This window comes from Aotus nancymaae, unplaced genomic scaffold (genome assembly GCF_030222135.1).
Source record: "Aotus nancymaae isolate 86718 unplaced genomic scaffold, 86718_ANA_hifiasm-v0.15.2.pri h1tg000155l, whole genome shotgun sequence".
Lineage (NCBI taxonomy): Eukaryota > Metazoa > Chordata > Mammalia > Primates > Aotidae > Aotus > Aotus nancymaae.
Window position 1 is genome coordinate 2,182,539 of NW_026988570.1, and position 25,206 is coordinate 2,207,744.

The 25,206-nt window shown below is 46.5% G+C and overlaps 1 protein-coding gene across 1 annotated transcript in view; it reads left to right on the plus strand.

The window, feature by feature from the left end:
• Nucleotides 1-25,030, plus strand: part of LOC110568264 (two pore channel protein 2-like) — a 40,436-nt gene extending 15,406 nt beyond the window's left edge. Inside the window, 16 exon segments of the mRNA XM_064371647.1 lie at nucleotides 1,061-1,177; nucleotides 1,267-1,385; nucleotides 1,586-1,687; nucleotides 3,034-3,160; nucleotides 4,921-5,122; nucleotides 9,743-9,887; nucleotides 10,837-11,022; nucleotides 13,911-13,975; nucleotides 14,437-14,524; nucleotides 15,460-15,529; nucleotides 17,867-18,086; nucleotides 18,233-18,323; nucleotides 20,565-20,678; nucleotides 20,909-21,033; nucleotides 23,034-23,106; nucleotides 23,108-25,030. Of these exon segments, the coding sequence (XP_064227717.1) occupies nucleotides 1,061-1,177; nucleotides 1,267-1,385; nucleotides 1,586-1,687; nucleotides 3,034-3,160; nucleotides 4,921-5,122; nucleotides 9,743-9,887; nucleotides 10,837-11,022; nucleotides 13,911-13,975; nucleotides 14,437-14,524; nucleotides 15,460-15,529; nucleotides 17,867-18,086; nucleotides 18,233-18,323; nucleotides 20,565-20,678; nucleotides 20,909-21,033; nucleotides 23,034-23,106; nucleotides 23,108-23,168 (1,905 nt within the window). The 3' untranslated portion in view covers nucleotides 23,169-25,030.
• Nucleotides 25,031-25,206: the final 176 nt, after the last annotated feature.

The following is a 25,206-nucleotide window of genomic DNA, read 5'->3' on the forward strand; positions in this document are numbered from 1 at the left end:
AAGGCCCTGGGAATGAGACCTGCCTTTTTAGCCTGGCCTGCAAAGCCACCTTCCATGGGTCCTTGTCACTTTCTGCTGCTTCCCTCTGCCCCTACTCCCAGGATTCTCTGCTTCCCAAACATGCCAGCCTAGTATTTCCTCAACAGTCATTTTATTGTATTTTCTTGTCTAGCTCTTGACCTTCCTGATTTTTTTTCTTTTTAAAGCTCTGCTGTGCTGTAGGTTACATCAAAGAGTGCCTCGTCCATGAAGCCCCTCACATATCGTAACCCTTGGTGATCCACCCGTCCCCACTCCCCTGGGACAGCCACACTGGTTCCCTCCAGTGCAGTGGTTGTGAACCAGCCTCATTTCTTGGCTGTCTCCCCACCTCATGCAGAGTGCCCTTTGAGGGGAAGGAGTTCACCAGATGCTCTGTCCTTACCACCACGGGGGCTGAATTCACATTTTTGGATGATGGTAGATTGTTCTTTTTTACTTATATTTTTCTAAAATACACTAGGTTCTTCTTTTGACCATCTTCACATTAATCTCTTGCCCATAAACCTGACGTTAATGAAGATTAATAAGGGTTTTCTATAGTCTAGATATCCTCATCTCTGTTACTAGGCTATACTTCCTTTCTTTCACATGTCAAATTGAAGAAAAGGTCAATAGGGTGTAGTGGGGAAGGATCTTGTAGTGTGATTAATAACAAGGACTCAGCCCTCAGACTGCCTGGGTTTCAGTCCCAGCTCTGCCCTCGGCTAGCTGTGTGACCAGGAGCTATGTGCTTACCCTATTTGTGCCTCAAGCTCCTCCTTCTCCAGGAATAGTGCCCACCTAATCGGTGTGGTGAGTCTAAAATAAAACAATCTACAAGAGGTGCTTGTTATACTACATGGAACATGGTAAAATGTCAAACATCAGCTATTATTAATATCATATTACAAAAGTAGAACTATGCTGTCTATGAAACTTGCTTTTTCACATAACATTGTGCCTCTCCTGGGTCGGTACACATGCGTCCACTGTCCTTGGACAGTGTAGTACTGACATCTCTGTCCTGTGTCTCTCATAGCTGACCTTGATCGATCTGATTATCTATGGGTCACTGGAATCTATTAACGTCCGCAGCATCAGATGGTCAAGGGCTTTAAGACCAGTCTTCCTCATTAACTTCCCTGAAAGTTGTCAGGTAAGCATATGATTTAGGATACGTGACGGTTTGTTTTTGCAGAAAGTTAGTTGGTTTCTTGTAAATAAAATAACATTTTGTCTCCATAGATCCGAAGGGCTTTCCGAAGCCTCCGGAACACTCTGCCTGATATCCTCTACGTCTTCCTCTTGTTCATGTTCAGTGTGTTGATGTTCTCCCTGATGGCCTTGAGGCTTTTTGGGGATCGGTGAGCACACTTCTCTGGAAGTTTCTGCCTGGGAATTCTTCCATATTTAGGTTGAGACTGTTGGTGGCACAATCTGTCACCAAACATAATCTTCCATGTTCAAACACTGCAGAGTGCTCTTACAAGGGGAAAAGTGTATCAGAAACCACAGCTTAATTTATGTGTGTGGTTTTTACTTTGTGTTTTTGGTTCCTCTTTAGGGGTCTGAAAACAGCAGAGGGATCGCCTTACTTTGAAAACATTCTGGAGATAGCATTTGAGCTCTATGTGCTGGTCACTACAGCGAACAGCCCTGACATCATGTACGTGCATCCTCGATCCATGATCATGAGCATCTGTTTCCAAAACAGAATTCACCTGATTCAAAGCTGCTGTCTCCTGACTCTAGCAGGGCTGAGAGAGAAGAAAGAGCGATTTTTCTGTTTAGTCCTATTCACTGTACATGTTTTGAAGAATATAAAATTTTATACCACTAATATCCTATCCTCTCTACTTAAAACTAAATTTAAATGAATTCTTTCAAAATAGGAAGGAACAGGAGACATATCTTGAGATACAGTTCTTAATATTTGAGCCCATGTTCTGTTCTGGGATCCTCTTTAAGTCTTGAGTTTAAAGACTTGAGCCATCTTTGTAAAGGATTCATGGCTGGTTCTCCTAAGCATTGACGCAGTGTTTTGGCTACATCAAACAGGAAATAAATGTAAACATCAGTAATTGCTGCCTTCCTTGCAAAATGCTAATTCTCCACACATGTGAAAGTTACTTAGGAGAAGAACTTCATGGTTTTTTCTAATGTCTTCTTGTTACGGATTTACCTCATGCGTATGGGTAAAGTTATTAAGGGGTGCTGCATAGAGTAGCTAGCTCTCTAACTCTAGAGAGTGGGCAACTCTCTAGTGACAGAGCCTCACTGCAAATGTCAGGCCATGTCTGCTCCCATAGCGACCTCAGAGAGGCAGGGTTTCTGTCATCTTCTGATGCATAGTATCATCAGTTCAACTGTTCTTGGTTTTTCCTTATGCTTAGGCCTGGCCCTGGCCCCTCTTATGTTCTCTCGCATCTTTCCTCAGACCCCTGGCTGACAGCCTAGCCAGAACCTTGTCATGACCCCTCCTGTAGGAAATCAAGTTTCCATTAAAGGTAGAGTGAGCACCTGTCACAACTTGCCCTGCCCCGATTATCACTGGGCACCTTTCCTGTATTGTCCCTGGGTGGTTAGAATATGATCTGGCCCCCAGCCAAGGCAGTTGGGTGTCCCACAGAGCCCTGACTTTGCACTGCACAGCCCTCTTCCCAGCCACACTTCTGATTCTCTTTTTAATTCCTTTCTAGGCTACAATTTTCTCATTGTAAAAGGGGAAAACTGAATTGGGAGATCATTAAGGTCCTACCACTGTGAAAACTGGTGCCTCTGTAAGGTGCTAGGAATTTCAGAAAGGCAGGTGTGAAGCAAGCTGTTCAGCATTAGGGATGGTGATGGCTCTGCGGCCCCCATCGCACCCTATAGGGGAGAGAGAGTGTTAGAGGGGCTTTCTGGTTCCTCGTGCACATGGACTGTGTATGTGGGATGTTACCTAAGGTCAGCCTTATATGCATTGTGGAACTAGGGTATGGAAAACCATGAAACACGATTCTTTTCTTCTAGGATGCCTGCCTATGACTTCAACTGGTGGTATTCTTTGTACTTTATAATCTACATTATCATCAATACCTACATCTTCATGTCTGTCTTTCTGGCCGTGGTGTACAACAATTATAGGAAGCACTTAAAGGTAACAGGCGTGAGCTGAGGGCTGGGGTGGGGTGTGTGGGGTGCGGGTGGGTGCAGTGACTGGGAGGCCAGTGAATGCATTTGTTAAATATTTGAGAGTGTCTTTGATCTGTTTACTTTGATGGACCCAAAAACTTGATGCCTTGCTTCCTTCTTCTGAGTGGGGCGGCTCTTCCATCTTCTTGATGGTTGTGACAGTGTGTCTCGGGAGATCCACAGGACAGAGGACCTGGCCTGGGCACTGGCCCCTTCATGGGGAATGTTGGGTGCTACTTTGCTCCTTGCTCTTAATGCATCAAATAGCTCATGGCTGCTAGATACATTCTGAGTGGGATTCGGGGTGAGGATATTCTCTAAGCTTCCAGCTCCTTTCTCCCTTCAAACAGAAGAAACTTCTTAAAGCCACAGTTCCTGCCCTGGTTCCTGCCTGCTTAACTGATGTCTGGAGAATTCCTGGAAACATTAAGTGGGTGCTTGGGGTAGAAGGAGGTTTGATTTGCACCCAGGAATCCTCCCAGGACACCTCAGCCATCTCATCCACCCTCTGTCTACTGCCACTCACCAGCACAGACCTTTGGGTGTCTGTTTCCTTTACTGTAAAACTCATTGCAAAGAGAAGTCTTCCTTCTGAGGATGATTTTCCCTAAGGAAAGACAAACCTTAGGGCTTTTGGCCTTCTGGTTCTGTTTTGAATGTTTCCTTGCTAATGGAGTTTCCACTTGGGGTCAAGCAAGAAGTCAGGCAAACTTCAATGCAGTTCAAGAGAAGGGGATGGTGGGGCAAGTCTGAGATTGGGTCAGTCTGGCCTTTGAAGGTGTCTGGCTCTATCCAGGTCCCAAGGAGTCTCTGTGCAGAAGGAACCTCAGCTCCTCCTCACCCCAAAGCCAGGCCTCCTCTGACCTCTTCCTCTCTCTGGCAGGAGAGGCCATTCCAGAGAGTCTGGTGCGCCTCTTCTCTCCTTCACTGGGAACACAACTGTTACTATGCCCCTCCCAAACCCAAGGAACACCCCTTGGAAATTTTTTGCAACTTGCCTCAGTCAGCAAATATATTTTAGACATGCTGCATGCACCAGACACCATGCAAGGTCCTGAGGAACCACAATGATGGTGAGGACCCAGCCCTTCCCTTTAGGAATTTACAGTCTATCTATGTCAGCAGTGAAGCCATGATAGTGGGCAAGAGACTAACAGGGGCAGTGGAGATGGGCATGGTAGCTGGACAGCCCTGAGGAGGGCTGCAGAGCCTCCCCCCTTCCACAGGATTCCCTGTGGCCAGGCCAGATGGCAGCTCCAGGCAGGCTCTTCCGGCCCCAGACCACATCTGGCCTAGTTTCACTTCCCTGAATTTTCTCCTTTTCATCCTCTTTCTCGATGGACTGCATGGTGTATCTCTCTTTACCTTCTAGCTGGGTTTCTCTCTCTCTCCTCTCAACAGCACATCCGATTTCCTTCCTTTCTGGAATCTCCCCTCCTTCTGGGCAGGGTGGAGCTGGGAACTGGCTGCCTCCTGCCACTCTATTTCTCACTGCGCAGACTTTCCTTCCCGGGATCCCTCATTTCAGCTTGGTAAGATGAGTTCTGTCGATGCAGAGTGGGGTTAGCTAAATACTCCTGAAGCCGGGAGGTGTCATTTACCTTGGTATCAGCCCACCTATCAGTGACGTCTCTTCAGCTTTTTGAATACCTTAAGATATTGGAGTAAGAAAGTGATGCCCTCTTGAATCTTTCTCTTAAAAACACACAATTCTGTTTTTTTAAGAATGAAATTTGCAAACTGGCATACCTGAAACGTCACAAAATGATAGCAGCTTTCAACATTCTGAAAGTCAAGGTGGGCACTGAGTTTGTGGTCGAGGAGGCTCAGTGGAGGCGGCTGGCACAGGTGGTGGCACCAGACATGAGCAGCGCCCACCTGGAGCTTCTCCTGAGGATCTCTGACGAGGGACAGAAGGGGCATGTGGGTAAGAAGCCTTCGCCTCTGACTGTCCTCTTCCCTATGTGCTCTGAAACTGGGCTTCACAAAATGATGGGTAAAGCAATAGCATGTTTTAAAATGTATTTAGCTTAGCACATAAAAATATGCACCTGTGGCAAGAATGCCATGGAGTTAGCAACCTCAGGCTGTGCTCTGACTGCCCTGTCCTAGTGTACATGGCCAGAAGCAGGTGTCAGCAGGCCATGCCATCCCAGAGCCCTTACCTGGTGACACGGTCCTTCCAGTTCTGCAGTTCTGCTTTAGGGAAGTATTCTGAAATATGGAAAAGAGATACATACGTAGATGTTCAGTTTGCATTTTGCATTTGAAAGTGAAAAGTTGAAGATGGCGTACATGTTCATGGTTGATAGCCATTATTAAGATGCTTCGTACTGGTGGCGTGCTTGTCATGTGTGAGGCATTGTGACAGTTGTTCTCCATGCATTGTGCTTGTGTAATCTTCCCCCAAGCACACTGAAGTGTTTTTGTTATCTTCATTTGTCAATATGGAAACACACTCAAAGAGGTTCAATCATTTGTCCAAGGCCACACAGCTGCAAAGTGACAGAGGCCATCTGGCTCCAAGACTTGTGCTTTTTATCCTTGTGCTCGACTGCTCCAAATTGTGACGGTCATTTAATAGGAAAATTTGATAGCATTAAAAATGACCATGAAGATGAGGTAGCAATGCGGGAAAGGTGAGGTGTTAATATGCCCCAACTGCAGAGCACTCCCATTTCACCAGTTTTAAGAAAGTCGAGATCGGAACACACTCAAATGGAGTGGCGGGTTTGATAGGATGGCGAGATTATAAGCAACTGTTCACTTAAGGGAGACAAGGACTCTCACACTAGTCCCACAGAGTTGTTGGCCTTATTACATCTCCATGCATGTGTGTGAAGATGGCAAAGGTTCTCTGGGACTTACTTGAATCTGGCGTTCAGAAGAAAAGAGACATGCACAGCAAGACACTATTACATGGGCAGTGCCAGCATCTTCCAGTAAGAGCTTTGGATCTAGGATGGAAGAAGGCCTTTTTAAAAAACATATTTTTAAATTATTTTAAAATATTGTTTGTGGATACATACTAGGTGTATATATTTACAGGGTACATGAGATGTTTTGATACAGGCATGCAACGTGAAATAAGTGCATCATGGAGAATGGGGTACCCATCCCCTCAAGCATTTATCCTTTGAGTTACAAACAATCCAATTACATTCTTTAAGTTATTTTAAAATATAAAATTAAGTTATTATTGACTATAGTCACTCTGTTGAGCTATCAAATAGTAGGTCTTAGTCATTCTCTCTATTCTCTTTGTACCCATGGAAGAAGGTCTTTGCAGGAGCCCAAGCAGCGTCTCCTCAGCCACATGGTTCAGTGTTGCAGTGCAGAGTGTCTGCTCAGATGGTCAGCCTTCTCAGACCCTGAGCAGATTCCTTTGTGCCACCCGCTGCTAGGGACAGGCAGTGACTCCTGCTAGGGACAGCTGCCATGGAGTGTGTGATTGCTCTGCTGATGGTGGGGAAGGGAGAGGAAGGGTGCCTCATCAGACAACCCTGGAGCACAACACTTTTCAAACTGTATGCTGAAGCTTTTTCATTTCCAATCTGTCATTGACAGAGACTTTAATAAAACACAATAAGTCAGTAACACATACAAGTCTCGGGTTTTCATGATTAGATCCAGCAGGCATGAAATTTTCCTGTCGATTGCTCTACAAGGTCCTAAATTTTAGTACTTATGTTACGGAGTCTGGGGAGCACTAGGATTGACCAGTACCATTTCAGCAGTGACCCTTTGAGGAGTGCTTGCTCTAGGACATCAGAGAAGGCAGGTGCCCCCTGAGACACACACTCCCCATGACGATTACCATGACCTCCAGTTGCTAGTTCATGATTGGAGTCATCAAGGTAGCCGGGTCCTCAGCCCTTAGCCCTGCTTAGTTTTGTTACCTGAGTTGTGGTCCTATTTGTAAATTAAATGAGAACAAAATTCATCTAGTTTGAATAAAGGAATCTACCAGAGTCATAGATTTTATTGAAGCTCCATAAATGTGGTAAGAAAAAAGTTCAGTGAGACGATGGTTTAACCCATTTCTCTGGTACCTTACCTTCTAAAAAATAGCAGTGTCCATTTAAATATTATTACCAGGCAAACATGTTTTTAAGAAAGACAGGCTGGGTGTGGTGGCTCACGCCTGTAATCTTAGGACTTTGAGAGGCCTAGGTAGGAGGATCACCTGAGCCCAGGAGATCGAGACCAGTCTGGGCAACGTGGTCTATCTCTACAAAAAATACGAAGCTGCTGGGCGTGGTGTCACGAACCTCTAATCTCAGCTACTCAGGAGGCTGTGATGGGGGAATCGATTGAGCCCAAGGGGTCAGCCTGGTGACAGAGGAAGATTCTATCTGAAAGAAAAAAGAAAAAAAAGAAAGAGAAAGACAGCCAGTCAGATTGGTTGGCTTTGGTAAATCCTAGATTATATTTCACAGAACATAGTGATTCCTGCTGTCTGGAATGCCCCAAGAGATTTCTTTGCTCAAGTAACACTTGCAAAGATCAGCCTTAGTAACAGAAAGCCAAACGGGAAAACAGAATTGTATACTTCACAATGGTCTCAACACTGTGCAGACATTTGTGAACATTCCCACTTTTCCCCTTGATCAGCAGTTGCAAGGACTTGTAGTCACCAAAGTACCGATAGTTCACCAACCCTGAAATTCTGATAGTACTGAAAGTGTTAAATCTAGTGTTAACTGAGAAATATAAAACTTACAAGTACAGAAAGAAAAGGACTGAATAGAACTATTAACAAAGAGAATATGAGGCAGATAATGTGGTATTTACAACAAGGGTTGGCAGATTATGGTCCACAGGCCCAATATGGTCTACTGCTCATTTTTAAATTGAGTTTTATTGGAATAGACCCATGCTTGTTCCTTTGCATATAGTCTCTGGCTGCTTTCATGTATAATGGCAGAGTTGAGCAGTTGTGACAGAGACTCTGTGGCCTGCGAAGCTTAAAACATTTACTCTCGGGCCCTTTATAGAAAGAGTTACAAAGCAAAGTTGCAGATGGGTACAAATTCTTTCTTAACACAAAATTACTATGGTTTTGAATTTCTTTCATCTTTCTTGCTCTACTGAATCTTCTGGATTAAAAGAGGTGACTCCAGTGACGTCGGTGGGTTCCCCCTTGTTGATTGAGGTTGTTTAGTGGTGAGGGTTTGGGCTGGATTCCTCGTCAGTGACCTCGCCAGTTCACCCTGAATCCTAGTTATGGTTGTCATCTCAGCATCTCCATAAGCTCTGATGGTGGAGCTTCAGGTAGCCCAGGTCCCTGGATCCAGGTTATGCACTTCATCTAATTCCCCGAGGCTACACTTCTCCCTGAATGGGCTTTAAATATCTTTGGTCGTTAAGTGTGTGGTTCAGAAGCCCTTGCAAGTAGCTCAGCCTAGGAAGTAGGTAAATACTCTAAAGATCTGGAAACTTGACAGATGCTAAGATACCTAAGGATGTTTTTCATCCAACTTGATGGATGCATGTGCTTTCATGTTCTTAGCACTATATGGCATTGAGGGAAACAGCAACATGAGTGTTTAATGTGTGCCATCTATGGAACGATGATTCTTTTTACTTCTGAAAACTGAGGTGGAGACCTGGGTATCTGCCAGGCATGCTCCAATTTCTAGGTTTTTAAAACTCTTGCCCCAGTCTTTCACTGTGCTCTCGGCTACACCTGATTTGCACTTGCAATTTATTTCAGCAACTTCCTTCAGAGGTTCCAAAGCATTCAACTTAGTTTTCGAAGAAGCAGAAACACTCTGCACATACTGATTTCATCCACTGAAGTACTATTTAAGCTGTACATAATTACCAGAAGTTCATGCATAAACAGTTGGGAAGCAGCCCAGTGACCCTACTAGTGAGAGAGAGGTACATGGGGTAGTGGAGCATAGCCTGTTGGCCCCGGGCATTCAGCAGGTGTGGTGAGAGCATCAGTTCATCAGTCGGCTGGGTCTAAGTCAGTCAAGAAAGCAACCATTGTGCTTTGGCCTGGGGTGGTGAGTGAGCTCACCTTGGAAGCTATGGGTTTCAGTGAATCCCTGAGAAGAGGGCAGGGAGGGAGGGTGTGCAGAATAGAAGGGAGGGGCTCAAATTCAAGGGATCGCACATACTTTGGAAACTACATGGAGAGAAAGGGAAAGTGGAGTTGAGGGCTAGAATGGTAGGTCAGGGCAGACACTGAAAGCAGTGATGGTCCATGGGAAGAGAAATGCAGGGTGGAAGGCAGGGTGTGAGGTGTGGCTTCTGCAAATGAGCACAGTCACTTTCGGCTACTTGGGATTGGCAGAGGGGTCTGAGGAAGGGCAGGCAGGAGGACCGGGGGATTGCAGGCTGGCAGTGCCGCTCACTGGCTCTGCCTCTCTCCATGTCTCTGCCTCTTGCCGGCTCCTTGGCCTTGAGCCTTCACCCTTTAGGGCTTCAGATCTTTACCTGTGAAATGTGGATCCAAGAGTCTGTGCTGACTTGGCTCTACCCTTTGGACCTTCATGTTACAGAGGCCATGGATATTGGGGTCATTTTTCCATTACAGACAAAACGAACTTTCTACGACTGGCTGACCTCCTCAACATTCAGGTGGTCACCATCAACATCAAGAGACATCCGCTGGAAGCCTGGGTGCCGCGAGTGTACCAGTCATCTGCAAGCCTCTTGGTCCAGAATATGGTTCGGCACAGGCAAGTGAGATGGGGGCAGTTTTCTCTCAAGCTGCTTTAAAAACAGAGGAATCTGCTATGCCAATTCTACAGAATGTACTTTCTTTGAATTTAATGTTTCACAAAAGTGTGTGGTTCAGAAGCCCTTGCATATAGCTCAGCCTAGGAAGTAGGTGAATACTCCTTTTAGCTGACCATATCTTCTCTTTGTCAAAGCCCTACATGGAGAGGCTCTCTTCTGTCAATCCCACTGTTGAACTCCAACATTGATCTATCAATGTGCTTCACATGGTGGAGGTTGGCTTGTCCATGTGCAGCCCGAAGTGTTTGGCTCTGGAGTAGAGGCATCACAGAAAACACTGGGCTAGTCCCTCCTCAGTCTTCCCAGAGGCACGCCCAGCTTACCCAGCATTCCCTGAGCCACTGCTCTGCTGGCCTTGGAGGTGAAAAGCTGAGTTGAGCCCAGCTGTCATACGTTTTTCACCCATTTTCCCTCTGAACTTGGTGAGGAAGATGAACATGCCAGTCTCCCGGAAGGCCTGTGTATGTTAAGGATAAAGAGGTTTTCAGAAGCTTTCTTAGTTAAGGATGTTAAGTTTCCAGGGGCGAGTAGTAGGGGTGTGACGATCCTGCACTGAACCCTAAACCTCCTCCCTGTTGCCTGATTCTGCCTAAGCTTTCATCGGATCCAGATGCTCTGTTCCCAAAAGGATACCTTGGAAAACCATGGCTTTATTGTCTCACCTCACTCTGTCTTCATTTTCTTCTTGGAGAGAAGGCCTGCATCAGGGGCAGCAGGAGGCGGGTGCATGTGAGGGCCCAGCCCCACTGGAAACTTCCATAGATGAGGAGTGTGTGTGGTGCCAGGAAACAGAATAGCCCCCATGAACAGCCTCATGTTCCTCTCACTGAAATGCGGCATGACGTGATCTCTCTCTTCTTGTTCTTTTGTTTTTTTTTCTCATGCCAGGATTTTTGTCTGGGTTTTTGATGTCATCATTCTAATAAATGCCATATTCATTGCTCTGGATGAGAAAAACCCCCTCATTTCCTATGCAGAATGGCTTTTCCTGTCTCTCTACATCATTGAGATCCTCCTGAAGCTGTACACATATGAGCCCAGAGCCTATTTTGAAAGGAAGCAGTTCTGGAACTGGTGAGATTGTGTTCTGGGGAGGGGAGAGGTGGCGTGGGGGTGAAAGGGAATTTCCTGCCACATTTTTGGAAATATGGCTGCCCTTCGCCAAGCTCCATCTGCCCAGTTTGGAGGCATCTTATAAGATCCTGAACCTCTGGTTCAGTAAAAACTGTTATTCGTGAGGTCAGTTTTAACTGGCTTTAGCTAAAATTAGAATCATAGATCATGGCATCTTGAATTTGGAAAGGATCTTTTAAAAAAAGGAAAGTTAGGGAAAATATGCACATACACACCATGGAATACTATGCAGCCATAAAAAACTATGAGTTCGTGTCCTTTGTAGGGACATGGATGAACCTGGAAACCATCATTCTCAGCAAACTGACACAAGAACAGAAAACCAAACGCCACATGTTCTCACTCATAGGTGGGTGTTGAACAATGAGAACACATAGACACAGGGAGGGAAGCATCACACACTGAGGTCTGTGGGGGAGAACTAGGGGAAGGACAGCAGAGGGTGTGGTATTGCAGAGGGGTAACATGGAGAGAAATGCCAGATATAGGTGATAGGGAGGAAGGCAGCAAAGCACATTGCCACGCATGTACTTATGCAACAATCCTGCATGTTCTTCACATGTACCCCAGAACCTAAAAAGCAATAAAATAAAATTAAAAAAAGAAAAAAGCAAAACGTCCTCTTCTACTCTTTCACAGTATTTATGACACCAAATGTGTGCATTTTCTTCCTCACACACACCAATTGCCCAACTCTATGGACACCAAGTGTGTCCTACAAGTTAATCCAATTCCGACACTACCTATCTGGAGTTGCTGTCAGATCCCATAGGTTGAGGCTCAGGCCCACAGGCCACCTGCACTTCAGAGGCCAGGCACAAGCCAGCACTTCTGACTGAACAGCTGTAAATCCGAGGTTCCCATTGTCTTCTTCTTGGGTTTGATAATTTGCTAAACAGCTCACAAAATTCAGGAACACAGTTTGCTTACTGGATTTCTGGTTTATTGCAAAAGGATACAACTCAGGCATAGCTAATAGAAGAGATTACAGGGGCAAGGTATGGGGGAGGGATGCGGATCTTCCATGCCCTCTCCCTGCACACCACCTTCTCAGCACCTCCACGTGTTCACCAACCCAGAAGTTCTCCCAACACCATCCTTGGGGGTTTTTATAGAGGTTTCATAATGTATGCATGATTGATTCTATCTCTGGCCATTGACAATCACCTCAACCTTCAGTTCCTCCCCTTCCATAAAGATTGGGAGTTGGGGAAGGGATGGAGCTGAAAGTCCTAACTGTCTAATCACATGGTAGTTCCCCTGGCAACAAACCCCACCCCTAAGGGCTTTCCAAAGGTACTTCATTAATCTAAACTCAGGTGGAGCTGAAAGGTGCTTGTTATGAATTACAAGATTCTCCTTTCACCTTTATGACTTTTTTATGTCTTTTGAGAAAGGGTCTTACTGGGTCACCCAGGCTGGAGTGTAGTGGTGTGATCTCAGCTCACTGCAGCCTCGACCTCCCAGGCTCGAGCACTCCTCCCACCTTGGCCTCCCGAGTAGCTGGAACCACAGGCACATGCCACCATGCCTGGCTAATTTTTCTATTTTTTGTAGAGACAGGTTTCACCGTGTTGCCCAGGGTGGTCTTGAACTCTTCAACTCAAGTGATCCTCCCACCTCATCCTCCTAAAGTGCTGGGATTACAGGCATGAGCCACTGCACCCAGCCTACTTTTTTTTAAAATTTCAACTTTTATTTTAGATACTGGGGTACATGTGCAGGTTTGTTACATGGGTATAGTGCACTCAGGTAGTGAGCATGGTACCCAATAGGTAGTTTTTCAACCCACACCCTGCTCCGTGGTTGTCCATGGAGTCTGTTGCTCCCATGTTTATGTCCATGTGTGCTCAATGTTTAGCTCCCACTTGTAAGTAAGAACATGCAGTATTTAGCTATCTATTCCTGTATTAGTTCACTCAGGATTATGGCCTCCAGCTCCATCCATGTTGCTGCAAAGGACATGATTTCATCCTTCTTTATGACTGCATAAAAGTTCATGGTATACTCTTATGACTTGGAAAATTACAAGGATTTTCAAGCTCTGACCAGGAATTAAGTATACTGGTGAAGACTAAATATATATTTCTTATTATTACAATCTTGGAACATCACGCCCAACAAGGCAGTTCCTTCCATTGCTCCCTTGGCCCACTTACAATGAGCACTGTTAGTAAGCTCTTCTCTGGGTGGGGGATGTATTTCCCTGTGGGCTATTTCTTTCCCAGACTGCCTACCCCCAGTCTGGAACCATCTTGCACATGCTGCAAATTGCCTGACTGTGTGTCAGGCCCTGTGGGACACAGAGACACAAATGCAGGCCTGACACTACTCTAAGGGCCAGGAAACTATTATGGTGTGCATATGGCCAAAGGGGAATGGGTTAATATTGTCTAATATTTTGTTGTCCTTTGGCACAGTTGTTAGACAGAAGAGTAACAAGGTGATGAATTTCCTTTTCAATTAAAAAGTTACAATGTGTTTGGTAAAATTAATGCCAAGAAAGATTGTACTGTGTATTCTGAAAATGTGTCAAAGTATTCTCACAGATTAGACTATTTTGGAAGACGATTACTATGATATGAATTAGCTGATTTCCACAGATGCCCATGGGTGGTTCTGGAGCAGTCAAGGGATGCTTGTTAGGTTCCTCAAACAGTGTTTCTTGCTTCATATCCACCATCCTAAAAATGATGGAAATCAGTTTCATGGCTGAATCATTGCATTGCATACGATACCGGATTGGAGGTTTTCTCAGAATTCATCATGTCCTAAACCTGACAGGCCTTTCTCTTGATTCATAACCAACTTTGCTTTTGCACTGTTAGGTTTGACACATTGATCATCATTGCTGCCCTGGTGGCCACTGTGGCCAACGCCACCATTCAGTCAGGTCAGTGCCACCGGCTGTCAGCTTCACTACCTCCTGGGATGGGAATCCTGCATTCAATCTATTGAACATTTCATCAGTCTGTTGAACACCCACTGTGTACTGTTAAGATGTCTGGAGAGAGGAAAAGGGGACATAGGATAATTATTTAAAATGTTGCATGTTCTTTGGACAATGGTGGCTTCCTTTGTGTTTAGCTGTATTTTAGAGATTTTGTTTGTAAGCATCCATCACACCAAATGCTCACATGGTCATCTCTTTAAAGCCGGCCCCTGGCTTTGATGACAGAAGTAGTTAGGGTGTCCAGGCGGCACTTCCTTCTTCATTGCTCACAGCCATTGTCTATCCTTGAAGTGAAGCTGCATCTTCCCTGGCACCCACAGAGCCACAGACCTCGCTGCATAAAAGGAACAAGCCAAGGCTCTGAGAAAATGGAATGTTAAACAATTGTGTTCCTTTTCCAGCCAGAGAATATAACAGTCAGCAGATACTGGATATTGTCTTGATATTGAGAATACTCCGGCTCCTCAGGGTCATTGTCAGCATTCAGAGGTAAAGTGGAAGTGGTGAGCAATGGCTGCACTTGAGGGGGTCCCACATTGGGCCTGGTGGAAAGCACTCTAGTCTGCTTACTATAAATGTGCCCAATTATGAATCCAGGATGTAACTTGTTGGGGTTCTCTGGGGTGCGTGGTTGTGGGGAGGGAAGCCAATGAAGATGGATAAGGAGCACCTGAGGGCAGGGATTGTGACGGTCACTGTCATCCTTGTGACTGGCCTGAACTGTGCCTGCCTGCACAGTGACTAAATAAGAGTTATCATGATGCAGCTAGTGCTAACTCAAGCGTGCTAACCGTTGTCTTATTGAATCCTACCTACGACCCCTGATATCTCTAGTTTTATTATCCTAGTTTACAGGTGATGTCACAAGCTCAGAGAGGTTAAGCAACTCTCCCCGTAATACACAGCTAGAAAGAGGCAGATCAGGATGCAAACCCAGGAGTCTGACCCCAAAGCCCAGGTAAACCCTGCCCTCGGTGTTCAATAGGCCACAGTTCTTCCAGGGAGTGCTAGGGAGATGGCTGCCTCCAAGGACAGGCATACTCCTCCAGAAGGTGTTCAACTGTCAACATAAACCTCCGGGACAGCCTTAAAACAGGCTGGATCTGGATGGAGGAAAAGGTGAGGGAGGAAAACAGATGAGGCTAAATCCTTTTCCTGCCTCAACACTGTGTCTTCCTGGTGAGTTTCTCTGGGACTACTTTTCTTGCTTTGGTCCAGCCTGCCTTGCTTTGCTTCAGGAGAAGCTGCCAATTAGCTTGGTGGGTGGACCAATGCTGACACGGCTACAAAGGCAAATTCCTGATGACATTTAAAGACCAGATTCAGGCCTGGGGAAAGGTGTGGAGGGGAACACGCCGGTGGGGTGTGAGTTTTACCTCCCACCTTCCCTTTTGCCTTGTGTTGGTGACTTTGTTTTGCCCTAGATTCCGGGTTATAGTGACCACGCTAATCAACATCGGGCCCGCGATGCTGACGTTTGGTGGACTTGTCTTTGTAAGTACCTGCTCTCGTTGCTATCCGACGTGACAAAAGTGGTAAGATGTTTATTCGTGGCAACTCTCAGTAAGCCTTATTTTAAGGGAGAGGAAGAAAGGGAAAATAAGTAAATGCAATGTATTGTTTCCAGTAGCCATTCTTAAGCAATGTGAAGTTTCTAGAAACGTTGGGCGTATGCCAGTTAGGTACACCGCCTGCTGCAGTGAACACCAACAACCCAGTGGGCTGACCCACTCGTAGTTTCTTTCTCAACCACAGTCCAGGTGGGTATTCCTGGCTAGCAGGTAAGCATGTAGGTTCTTAAGGATGTAGGTTTGAGAGCCAGCTTCCTTTCAGGGAGTGCCAGTGAGAGTCTTCCTCGCCCCGGTGTGGAGAGGGCCCACCTGCTCCTCGAGGTCCCCAGTGGTGACAATGAGGCACTAAAAGGCTTCCACAGGGACCAGGGGCCTCCCGCTCTGGGGCGGTTCCATGTGGATGCGGCGGAGGCTGCAACAGGGCACTTATTGTTCTTTTTATTGATAATGGTAAAAAAAAATTCCTTTGGCATAGAAGAATGAAAAGTCGATTGTAAATTACCCATGCCCACCCCCAACATGACTCTTTCCCAGAGGCAACCATTATTAGGTGTTTCTTATTACCCTTCCTGAATATTTCAGTATATATGAGTCTATTCCATGCATGCCTGTAGGTATCCAGTTTATCCTTAGTCAAGTGGGATAATGCATTTGAAATATTGTTGTATGACTTTCTTCTACTGAATACTTTCGTCCTGTGTTCTGGGAGGCGAGTGCCTGCAGGTAAGCTCTGCCATGATTAAATGTGTTCCACTGAGGGAAGAATGTGTCTGCCCAGCCCCACTGCTGATAGGCTACTGAAGGGTCTCACCTTCTTGCCATCACAAATGACGTAGTAAGGACTATCCTAGTGCATGCATCTTTGTGGGCTTATACGAGTATATCTGTTGGATACATTCCCAGAAGTGGAACTGCTAGCCAAAGGTTAAATGGGTTCAAAATTTAGGTCTATAATGGCAACCTGCCTTCCAAAAGACAAGCTCTCATTTGCATTCCAGCCACAGTATACCACAGCATCTGTTTCTTTGCACCCCTCACCACTGGGGGTTATTAAACGTTTCCGTTTTTTTTTTCCAGTCTGATCGGTGATGAAGCAGCATCGTATCATTTTTTACTGCATTTGTTTAGTTATTCATGAGGCTGAGCATCTTTTCCATGTTCTTTTTGCCATTTATGCTTATTTTTCAGTAAACAGCCTGCTCTCATCCTTGTTCTGTTCTTCTGTTTAATTTTCAATACAATATGCCTTAGGCCTATTAAGGAAATAGGCCCTTGGTAGGCTGTAAGAGCAATTACTTTTCCTTTTTCCTTGTCTGCCACCTTTTTTTACTTTTTGACATAAAGGCTTTTTGCTTTGGTTTGGTTTTTGGGTATATAAAAGTTTAGATTTATCATATATATCCTACTTGTCAATCTTTATAGTTTCTAGGTTTTAAATCATGCTCAATAAGGTCTTTTTCTTTGTTTTTTTTTTTTTTTTTATGAGACTGAGTCTTGCTCTGTCGCCCAGGCTGCAGTGAAACGGCGTGATCTCCACTCACCACAACCACCGCCTCCTGGATTCAAGCGATTCTCCTGCCTCAGCCTCGAGACTAGCTGGGATTACAGGCGTGCACCACCACGCCTGGCTAAGTTTTTGTATTTTTAGTAGAGACAGGGTTTCAGCATGTTGGCCAGGCTGGTCTCTCCTGACTTCATGATCTGCCTGCCTTGGCCTCCCAAAGTGCTGGGATTACAGGCGTGAGCCACTGGGCCTGGCCTGGTCTTTTTCTACTCAATTTTTTTTTATAATACATGTATGGGGTTTTTGGTGTGTTTACATCTAACTCTTTGGTTACTTATTTTGAAATTTATTTTAGTATAGAGAACAAAGTAAAGATTGACCTTTATTACTTTTTTTTTCCTAGAGGACTATTACTTTTTGAATGTTTGACCCACTAACTTGCTAGGAGCTTCATTTTTGACTTTGTAAATGAACCCTGGGGAGGTCAAGGTGTGGCCCAGCTGGCCATGTCCTCTGTCCCTCTACAAATGGCTCAGGCTTCCTAGCAGACTGGCCGAGTAGCCAACCCCTGCCCACCCCCTTCCGGCTGCTTGGAACTCCTGACTGGGGAGGGTGACCCTCCCTGGGAATACACCAGCAGTGCCCTTTCTGCCAGCCCCTGGAGCATGACTGGCTGGGCCTGCAGTTCTTCCCATTGCTTCTGCCCGCTCCTCTGCAGCCTTGAGGGCCTGCTGGTGACCCGGTGTCTCCCCCCAGGTGGTCTACTATGTCTTTGCCATCGTCGGGATGGAAGTGTTCCATGGCAAAGTTCGGTTCTTTGATCCGAATTTCACTGCTCCTGACGCCCTGGTGTGTGGGAACCCAGCCTTACGGGGCTCTGCATTTGCCCGAGGCAGATACTGCAAGAACAACTTCAATGACTTGGCCTCTGCGTTCACTGTGCTGATGGAGCTCACAGTGGTTAACCAGTGGCACGATATCCTTTCTGAGAAGGTGGAGATCCGTGGGGCAGTCTGCATCCTGCGGTGAGGTGGGTTACCGCAGAAGAGGATTACCTCTTGGCCTCTTGGAGCTCAGGGGACCCGCGGAGTTTCTCAAAGCTCTGGTTCCTTAACTTTCTACTCCTTGCAAACGGCTTTGCCCTGGTGACTCACCAGGCTGCAAAGCTATACTTCATCTTGTTCCACATAGTGGTCGTCATCCTCATTGTTAAGTGAGTTTCCTCCAGCCACATTGGGAATTTCGCATCTCCTTTTTCAGCACGGCTAAGGGACCATCCTCTTCTCCTGTCCCACCCTGGTTAGGTTGGGTGGGCTGCATCTTCCCAATGGGTGCTAAGCTGTTGGAGGAAAGGGTCTTCCTTTTGTTCATCTCTGTGTTCCTCACGGTGTCACCAGCGTGTCGCACATCTGCATGGAACAGACATCTCAGAGCCTCCCAAGTAGTGTGGGCCAGAAGGAAACTGAGGCCTGGCTAGTCTACCTACCCTTCCCCACTAAGATCGATTCATCTCTGGAACATGCCCCCTGAGTTGCCGTCCAGCCTCCACTGAAATCCAGCCAACCACTGGGACTCTGGAGAGCCAAAGGAGTCAGTTCCCTTGTCATCCTGCTCTGGTACTTAGCACACCCACAGGTAGAGGGAAAATATGCCCCGCAGTGAGTTCCAGTAGAAGGGACCCCAGGCGAGTTTTAGTGGAAGGGAAATACGTCCCCAGGTGAATTCTAGAGGAAGGGATATTTGCCCCCTGGTAAATTCTAGAAGGGAAATGTGTCGCCTGCTGAATTCTAGAAGGGATCCCTGGTTAACTCTAGTGGAAGGGAAACGTGTCCCCTGGTGAATTCTTGTTGTTGTTTTGTTTTTTTTGAGATAGGGTCTCACTCTGTTGCCCAGGCTGGAGTGCATTGGCATGTTCTCTGCTCACTGCAACCTCCCCTACCTGGGTTCAAGCAATTCTCCTGCCTCAGCCTCCCAAGTAGCTGGGATTACAGGTGCTCACCACCACACCTGGCTAATTTTTGTATTTTTGGTAGAAACAGGCTGGTCTGGAACTCCTGACCTCAGGTGATCTGCCTGCCTCGGCCTCCCAAAGTGCTGGGATTACAGGCATGAGCCACCACGCTTGGCCTCCCCTGGTGAATTCTAGTGGAAGGGAAATGTGCCCCCAGGTAGATTTTACTCATTGGTCCCAGTTCTGTCCTTACCCATTTTCCGTGGGAAACTCGGTAAGCATTTGAAAGCTGCTATGACATGTTCCCTTTCAAAAGGGCTCTGCTTTCTGTTATAATCTGTGACTCCAGAGGCCTGCATTTGAGTACCTGTGATCATTGTGATTCTTTTGCATGGGTGTTTTCTGGTCATCAGGATCCCCTCAAAGCTGGCTGGAGTTCTTAAAAAGGCTGTTTGGAATTTTTCTTTTCTTTTTAAATTTGTTTTTATAGAGATGAGGTGTCGCTATGTTGCCCGGGCTAGTCTCAAACTCCTGGGCTTAAGCAAGCATCCCCACTCTGCCTCCCAAAGTGCTGGAATTAGAGGTGTGAGCCATTGCACCTGGCCAGATATTTTTGACTGCCCTCCAAAAAACCTGTGAGTGCTGCGACAGCCCTGGGCTACGTCATCATTACTGTCAAGTCAGGAATGTGAAGGCTCTGAGATTTACTGGCAAGCTAAAAGGTTCATTTGCCATGCACTTTCTAACAGAAAACACCAGATCTTGGGTCAGAGACAAAGCTGGTCTGTAATTCATGGCAGGAGGAGCAGCCCAAGCAGCACTCTGTATCAGTTTCCTGGACCCTAATTCCACAGGCCAGTGCGGTGAGGACCAGATGGAGTGGCTGGGGTGCAGCAGGGGACTCCAGACTTAGGAAACTGATCTCATGTAGGGCTGCTGGTGACCTGCCCATCCTCCTTGCTGAGGCGAGAGAAAGAGGAGGAGAAGGAGCAAGAGAGAGAGAAACTGACTTTATCTTTACTTCTCCTGGGAGAGAAAGTATGATCTTTATCTTTGCTGCCTTGGACTGTCCGTGGGGAGGGAGCCCTCTCTCTGCATTACTCTCCTGAAACATCTCCATAGGGACACATTTCTAAACTGGCTCTAGAGGTCTTTGGGCAGAGGATCCAGTATCCACAGACACCTGAGACATTCATGGAGAATTGTCTCCCAACAATTATTTGGCCTAACATTTCCCTTCAAATAAAAGGTATTTTCCTCCTGATATTTATTGTTTAAATAGGATGTAAAGGAAGAACGAGCCTCTGGATGAATGCAAGTTGTGTCTAGTCCTTGGGAGATGCTTTGTTGCTTGTCATTTCTCCCTCCTGCCATGCATTTTATCTGCTGCAGTAGGCTGCCCTTGTACTTGGGCTCAAGTGCTCTTTGGAACCAGGATTCCTTGTCACCTAGACCATGGCTGTTCAACCTAACCCCCTCTTACCTCTTCCTCCTCCTCCTCAGTATTTTCATAGCATTTGTCTTGGAGGCATTCTTTGTGGCATATTCATTAGAAAAAAGTGAAGTGGAAACTGCTATTGAGAAGAAGATTCAAGAGCTTGGAGTGGGAATCCGAGAGTAAGTAGCACGTCTCCTTGGGTGACCCTCAGACTTAGAGGTGGGCCGCACTCAAAGACCTGCCATGTTTAACCTCCGGTGCCTGGTGGCACCAGCCTGGCCCCATGGGCCTCTCTAGATGAGTGCCCTGGGTGTACCTGGACACAGACCACCAGGCCATGCCTGGGAGACACGTGAGGAACTTGGCTGAGGGACCTGACCACATTTCTGTTGCCTCTTCCTCCTTGAAGGGAAGAACTTCAAGATGGGAAGCTCACTGATCACGTGGACACCAAGGACCGTGGCCTTCATGGGGATGACGGAGACAACAAAACGAAAGCCTTGAAAGGACTGTACTGCAGAATTGCATCAAAAAGTAAGTTTCAATCTGATGCAAAAATACAATTGATCTTCCCCCAATCTGTCCTCACAGCAGCCAGTGTGGTGTTTCTACAATGCAGATCTGACCCTCAGTGGCTTCCTAATCTTCAAGGATAAAGATGAGGCCCCTCGCCATGGTCATCCCCGCACCTGGCTTCTCTCAGTATCCCAGCCTCTCTCCCTTCCCACCAGCCCGCCACACATGCTGCTCCTCAGCCCTGCGGGCCTTTCAGCCCCTCAGCTCCCCTGCTCCATCCTGCCCCCAGGGCCTCTGCAGCTGCCTCTTTCTCCTCGAGTTCACTCTTACCTCACTTTGAGGAGTTGAGGTCCCTCATCCTTCAGGCCTCTGCTCAGGCAGCCCTTCCTCAAGGAAGCCCCCTGGTGTTTCCGAGAAAGTCAGGTGCTCTGTGGTCCCCAGCTCTTCTTCCCTCCTCTCTGCACATGCCAGCAGGTCACACATTGCTGAGTGACTGTTTTGATCACCATCTGTCTTCCTTGTAGACTCCACATGGGTAGAAAGCCCCATGTGGGTGGGGTCATGTCTTTTGATTCTTCATGGTATCTTCCAGGGCCTAACCACGGCCCTGGGACAGAGAGGCCTTTAACAACCGTTCATTTACTTGCTTCATTAATTCTCAATGAATAAAATTGGTTGAGTAAACCAAAGCCAGTCTGCATCTCAGTTTGGGTCTAGAAGGCAAATGTACCCCCGATGGGTTCCAGTGGGAGGGAAATTCCCTTCCTGGTGGGTTCCGGTGGGAGGGAAATTCCCTTCCTGGTGGGTTCCGGTGGGAGGGAAATTCCCTTCCTGGTGGGTTCCGGTGGGAGGGAAATGTGCCCCCAGGTAAATTTTACTCATTGGTCCCAGTTCTATCCTGAACTTTTTTTCATGAGAAAACTCAGTAAGCATTTAAAAGCTGCTATGAAGTCTTACCTCTCAAAATGGGTCTCATTCCAGTAGAATATGTGACTCCAGCACCCTGGCTCCTCATGTGGCTTGCATTTGAGTATCTGTGATGACTGTGATTCTCTTGCGTGGATGTTTTCTGGTCATCAGGACTCCTCTGAGAGCTGGGGCTGGGGTTCTTAAAAAGGCTGTCAGGAGTTTTTCTTTTCTTTTTAAGATTTTTTGTAGAGGCTGGTCTGAGTGCAGTGGCGTTTACAACTAATTGATCACAACCAGCTACAGATTTCTTTGTTCCTTCTCCACTCCCACTGCTTCACTTGACTAGCCTTTAAAAAATAAAAATAAAAAAATAAAAAGATTTTTTGTAGAGATGAGGTCTCGCTATGTTGCCCAGGCTATTCTCAAACTTCCTGGGCTAAAGTGATCCTCCCACCTCTCCCTCCCAAACTGCTGGAAAGAATTACAGGTGTGAGCCGAGGTACCCTACAATAAGCCCAGCCTGAGGATTACAGCCCAGACTGCAGGAGTGGTGTGAGCGTGCAGCCCCTAAGGGTGGCTGTTTTCCCCCAGCCTTCTAGAAGCACATTCTCCTTTGTGTTCAGTGCCTCCAGTGGTGGGGGAGCTCTGTGGTGGTCAGCACTGGGATGGATGGGTGATTTTTTGCTTTCAAGAAGTATTTGGTTACTGTGTGCAGAGCCTTGTCTTTGACTCAGGGCCATCCTTCAGGAAAGCCTTGACTTGCAAGGCTCAGTGCTCCCCAGGACCCCAGCGCATCTGGATTCTATGTGCCTTTTTTTGGTGACAGTTTTGCTTTTGTTGTCCAGGCTGGAGGCATGATCTCAGCTCACTGCAACCTCCACCTTCTGGGTCACGCAATTCTCCTGTGTCAGCGTCCCAAGTAGCTGGGATTACAGGCACCCACCACCATGCTCAGCTACTTTTTGTGTTTTTAGTAGCAATGGAGTTTCACCATGTTGGCCAGGCTGGTCTGGCATCACGTGATCCACCCGCTCGACCTCCCAAAATGCTGGGATTACAGGTGTGAGCCACCGCACCCTGCCCACATGCCTCTTTCTCCTTCCTCCTAGAATACAGGACCGTGGATGCCTTGCTGCAGCGGATGTTCGAGTCTGAAATTGCTCCTGAGGATGAAGGCCCTTCCTCTGAACTTCTCACCCAGTGACATATGTCCTAAGAATCCCAATTTTGAAAACAGTGCATGATCTTGGTCTCAGAAGGGTCCACAACTAGAAACCGAGATAAGCTGTCACCTCTTTGCAGGTACTATCTGGAGGTGATGTTTGTGGCCCAGGCTCCCTTCTGTGTTCTGATGAGCTTGTGAATAGGCCTCGCCTGGCCTGCCCTGAGTCGTCAGCTGAATGGTGTGGAAAGGCTGCACAGGTGGGCCCCCCACTGAGGGTTGTTCTTATGTTTGATTATGGCCATAAGGCAAGAAAAGTTGTTGAAGAGATTGTAAAGAGCACTTGTTGTACACATATATGTACACATGTCGTCTTTTCAGTGAGTCTATAAAACCTTTTCACTTATTTTTATATGGTATTTTGCTATGCTATTAAACTAATCCTGTGCTACATTGTTACATAAATGAATACGAATATTTAAATATGGTAAAGGAATATGTTATAGTACAGTAGCTTTTAAAGGCAGTGCTTATTCAAAATGAAGAAAAATATGAATGTGGAAATATAATTGTCACAGCTGCTTCTCTATTTTGGGAACAGGGGTGTGCTCTCAAAGCTTCTTTAACAGAATTACAATGATGACAAGATTTTGAAACACTTGCTTTCTGAGGTCACTTTCCCCACTGGAAATCCCCTAGGACAGCAAATGCATCTTCTCGGAACTTAAAAGGGATTTATTTTATTTTTACAACTTTTTATTGTGGTTAAGTAAACACAGCGTAACCCTTCCCGTCTTAAGCATGTCTAAGTGCTAAGTACACTCACATTGTTGTACAGCCACCATCCATCTCAGGACTCTTCATCTAGCAAAACTGAAACCCTATCCCCATGAAACAACTCCCATCTTCCCTTCCCCAAAGCTCCTGGCACCCATCTTTCTATTTTCCATCTCTAAGGGTTTGGCTATACCAGGTCGCCAAGGCATCTTGAGCACATAGGATTCTCTGCAGAGCAGGCAATGTGCCCCTCATTCTCCTGTGCCTTGTCATGGGCCCCCACATCAGGCAGGGGAATCAGTGGGAGTGTGTCCCCATGACCTGAGGTTTCAATGCAGTGAGACCTGAGATGTGTGGCATGTTGCATGTCATGTGTGAAGGTGACAACTGAAGCTAGCATGGAAAGGACATTTTTTTCTTTGGTTCTGAGAGTGGCCTCTAGGCTGTGTCCTGCAGGAGCAAAGCCAAGGACTTTGGGGCATGGATTCTGCGGCCAGACTCTCGTTTCACACCTGGCTCTCCACCAGCCATACCTCTCTGTGGCCCATTTCCTTATCTGCAAATGCCAGACAAATAGTACCTCCTCTCAGGACTGCGGGTGTCGGGTTGGTGGCGGGGCCTGGAACAAGAGGGCAGGGCCGATGCTGACTCAGTGCTGGCTTCGGTCAGTGCTGTGGCAGAGTGTGCTCTGACGAGTTTGTTTTCCTGCCTTAAAACCACGCCTGGCATTTGCAGTGTTGCTCTAGACTCCCACTGTCACCAGGATTTGGGAGCTGGGGTCTCGCTGACCCAGCCCATGTCGTGTGTGGAGTCCTGGCACCCTTGTGACTGTTCTTTTATTTCTTTGTATGTATTATATCTATTACTATGTAAAGTATTATACTAAATGCATCGAGTTACAATGTAATCTTTTCGAATGTTAGATATGGCTGGCATTTCTGTTTTAATTAGCCAATAATGCATAGACATTTAAAGAATTCAACCCAGAACCTGAGTAAGAAGCTGAAAGTTGCTCCTTATTCCTCCTCCTCATGCGCCCCCTACTCAGTCGCACACACCTTTTCCAGGGGTGCCTGCTGAGTGTGCTGTTTATCCTTCTGGAATGGAATCTGACCACAGTCATGTGTATCAGATGTATTAATATATAATTGCATTTCTAAATCCTAAGTATGACATATTTCTTATGTATCGTCCCACCACCTGCTGTTTTCATCATCACTTTATTTCATGTTGGTTCATACACATGCACACCATGCTGAGAATTCCGTCCCATCAACGTCTCATGATTTCTTTAAGAATTCACCCATTCGTGGACCTACACGCTGTTCCCTGTGTTCACCATT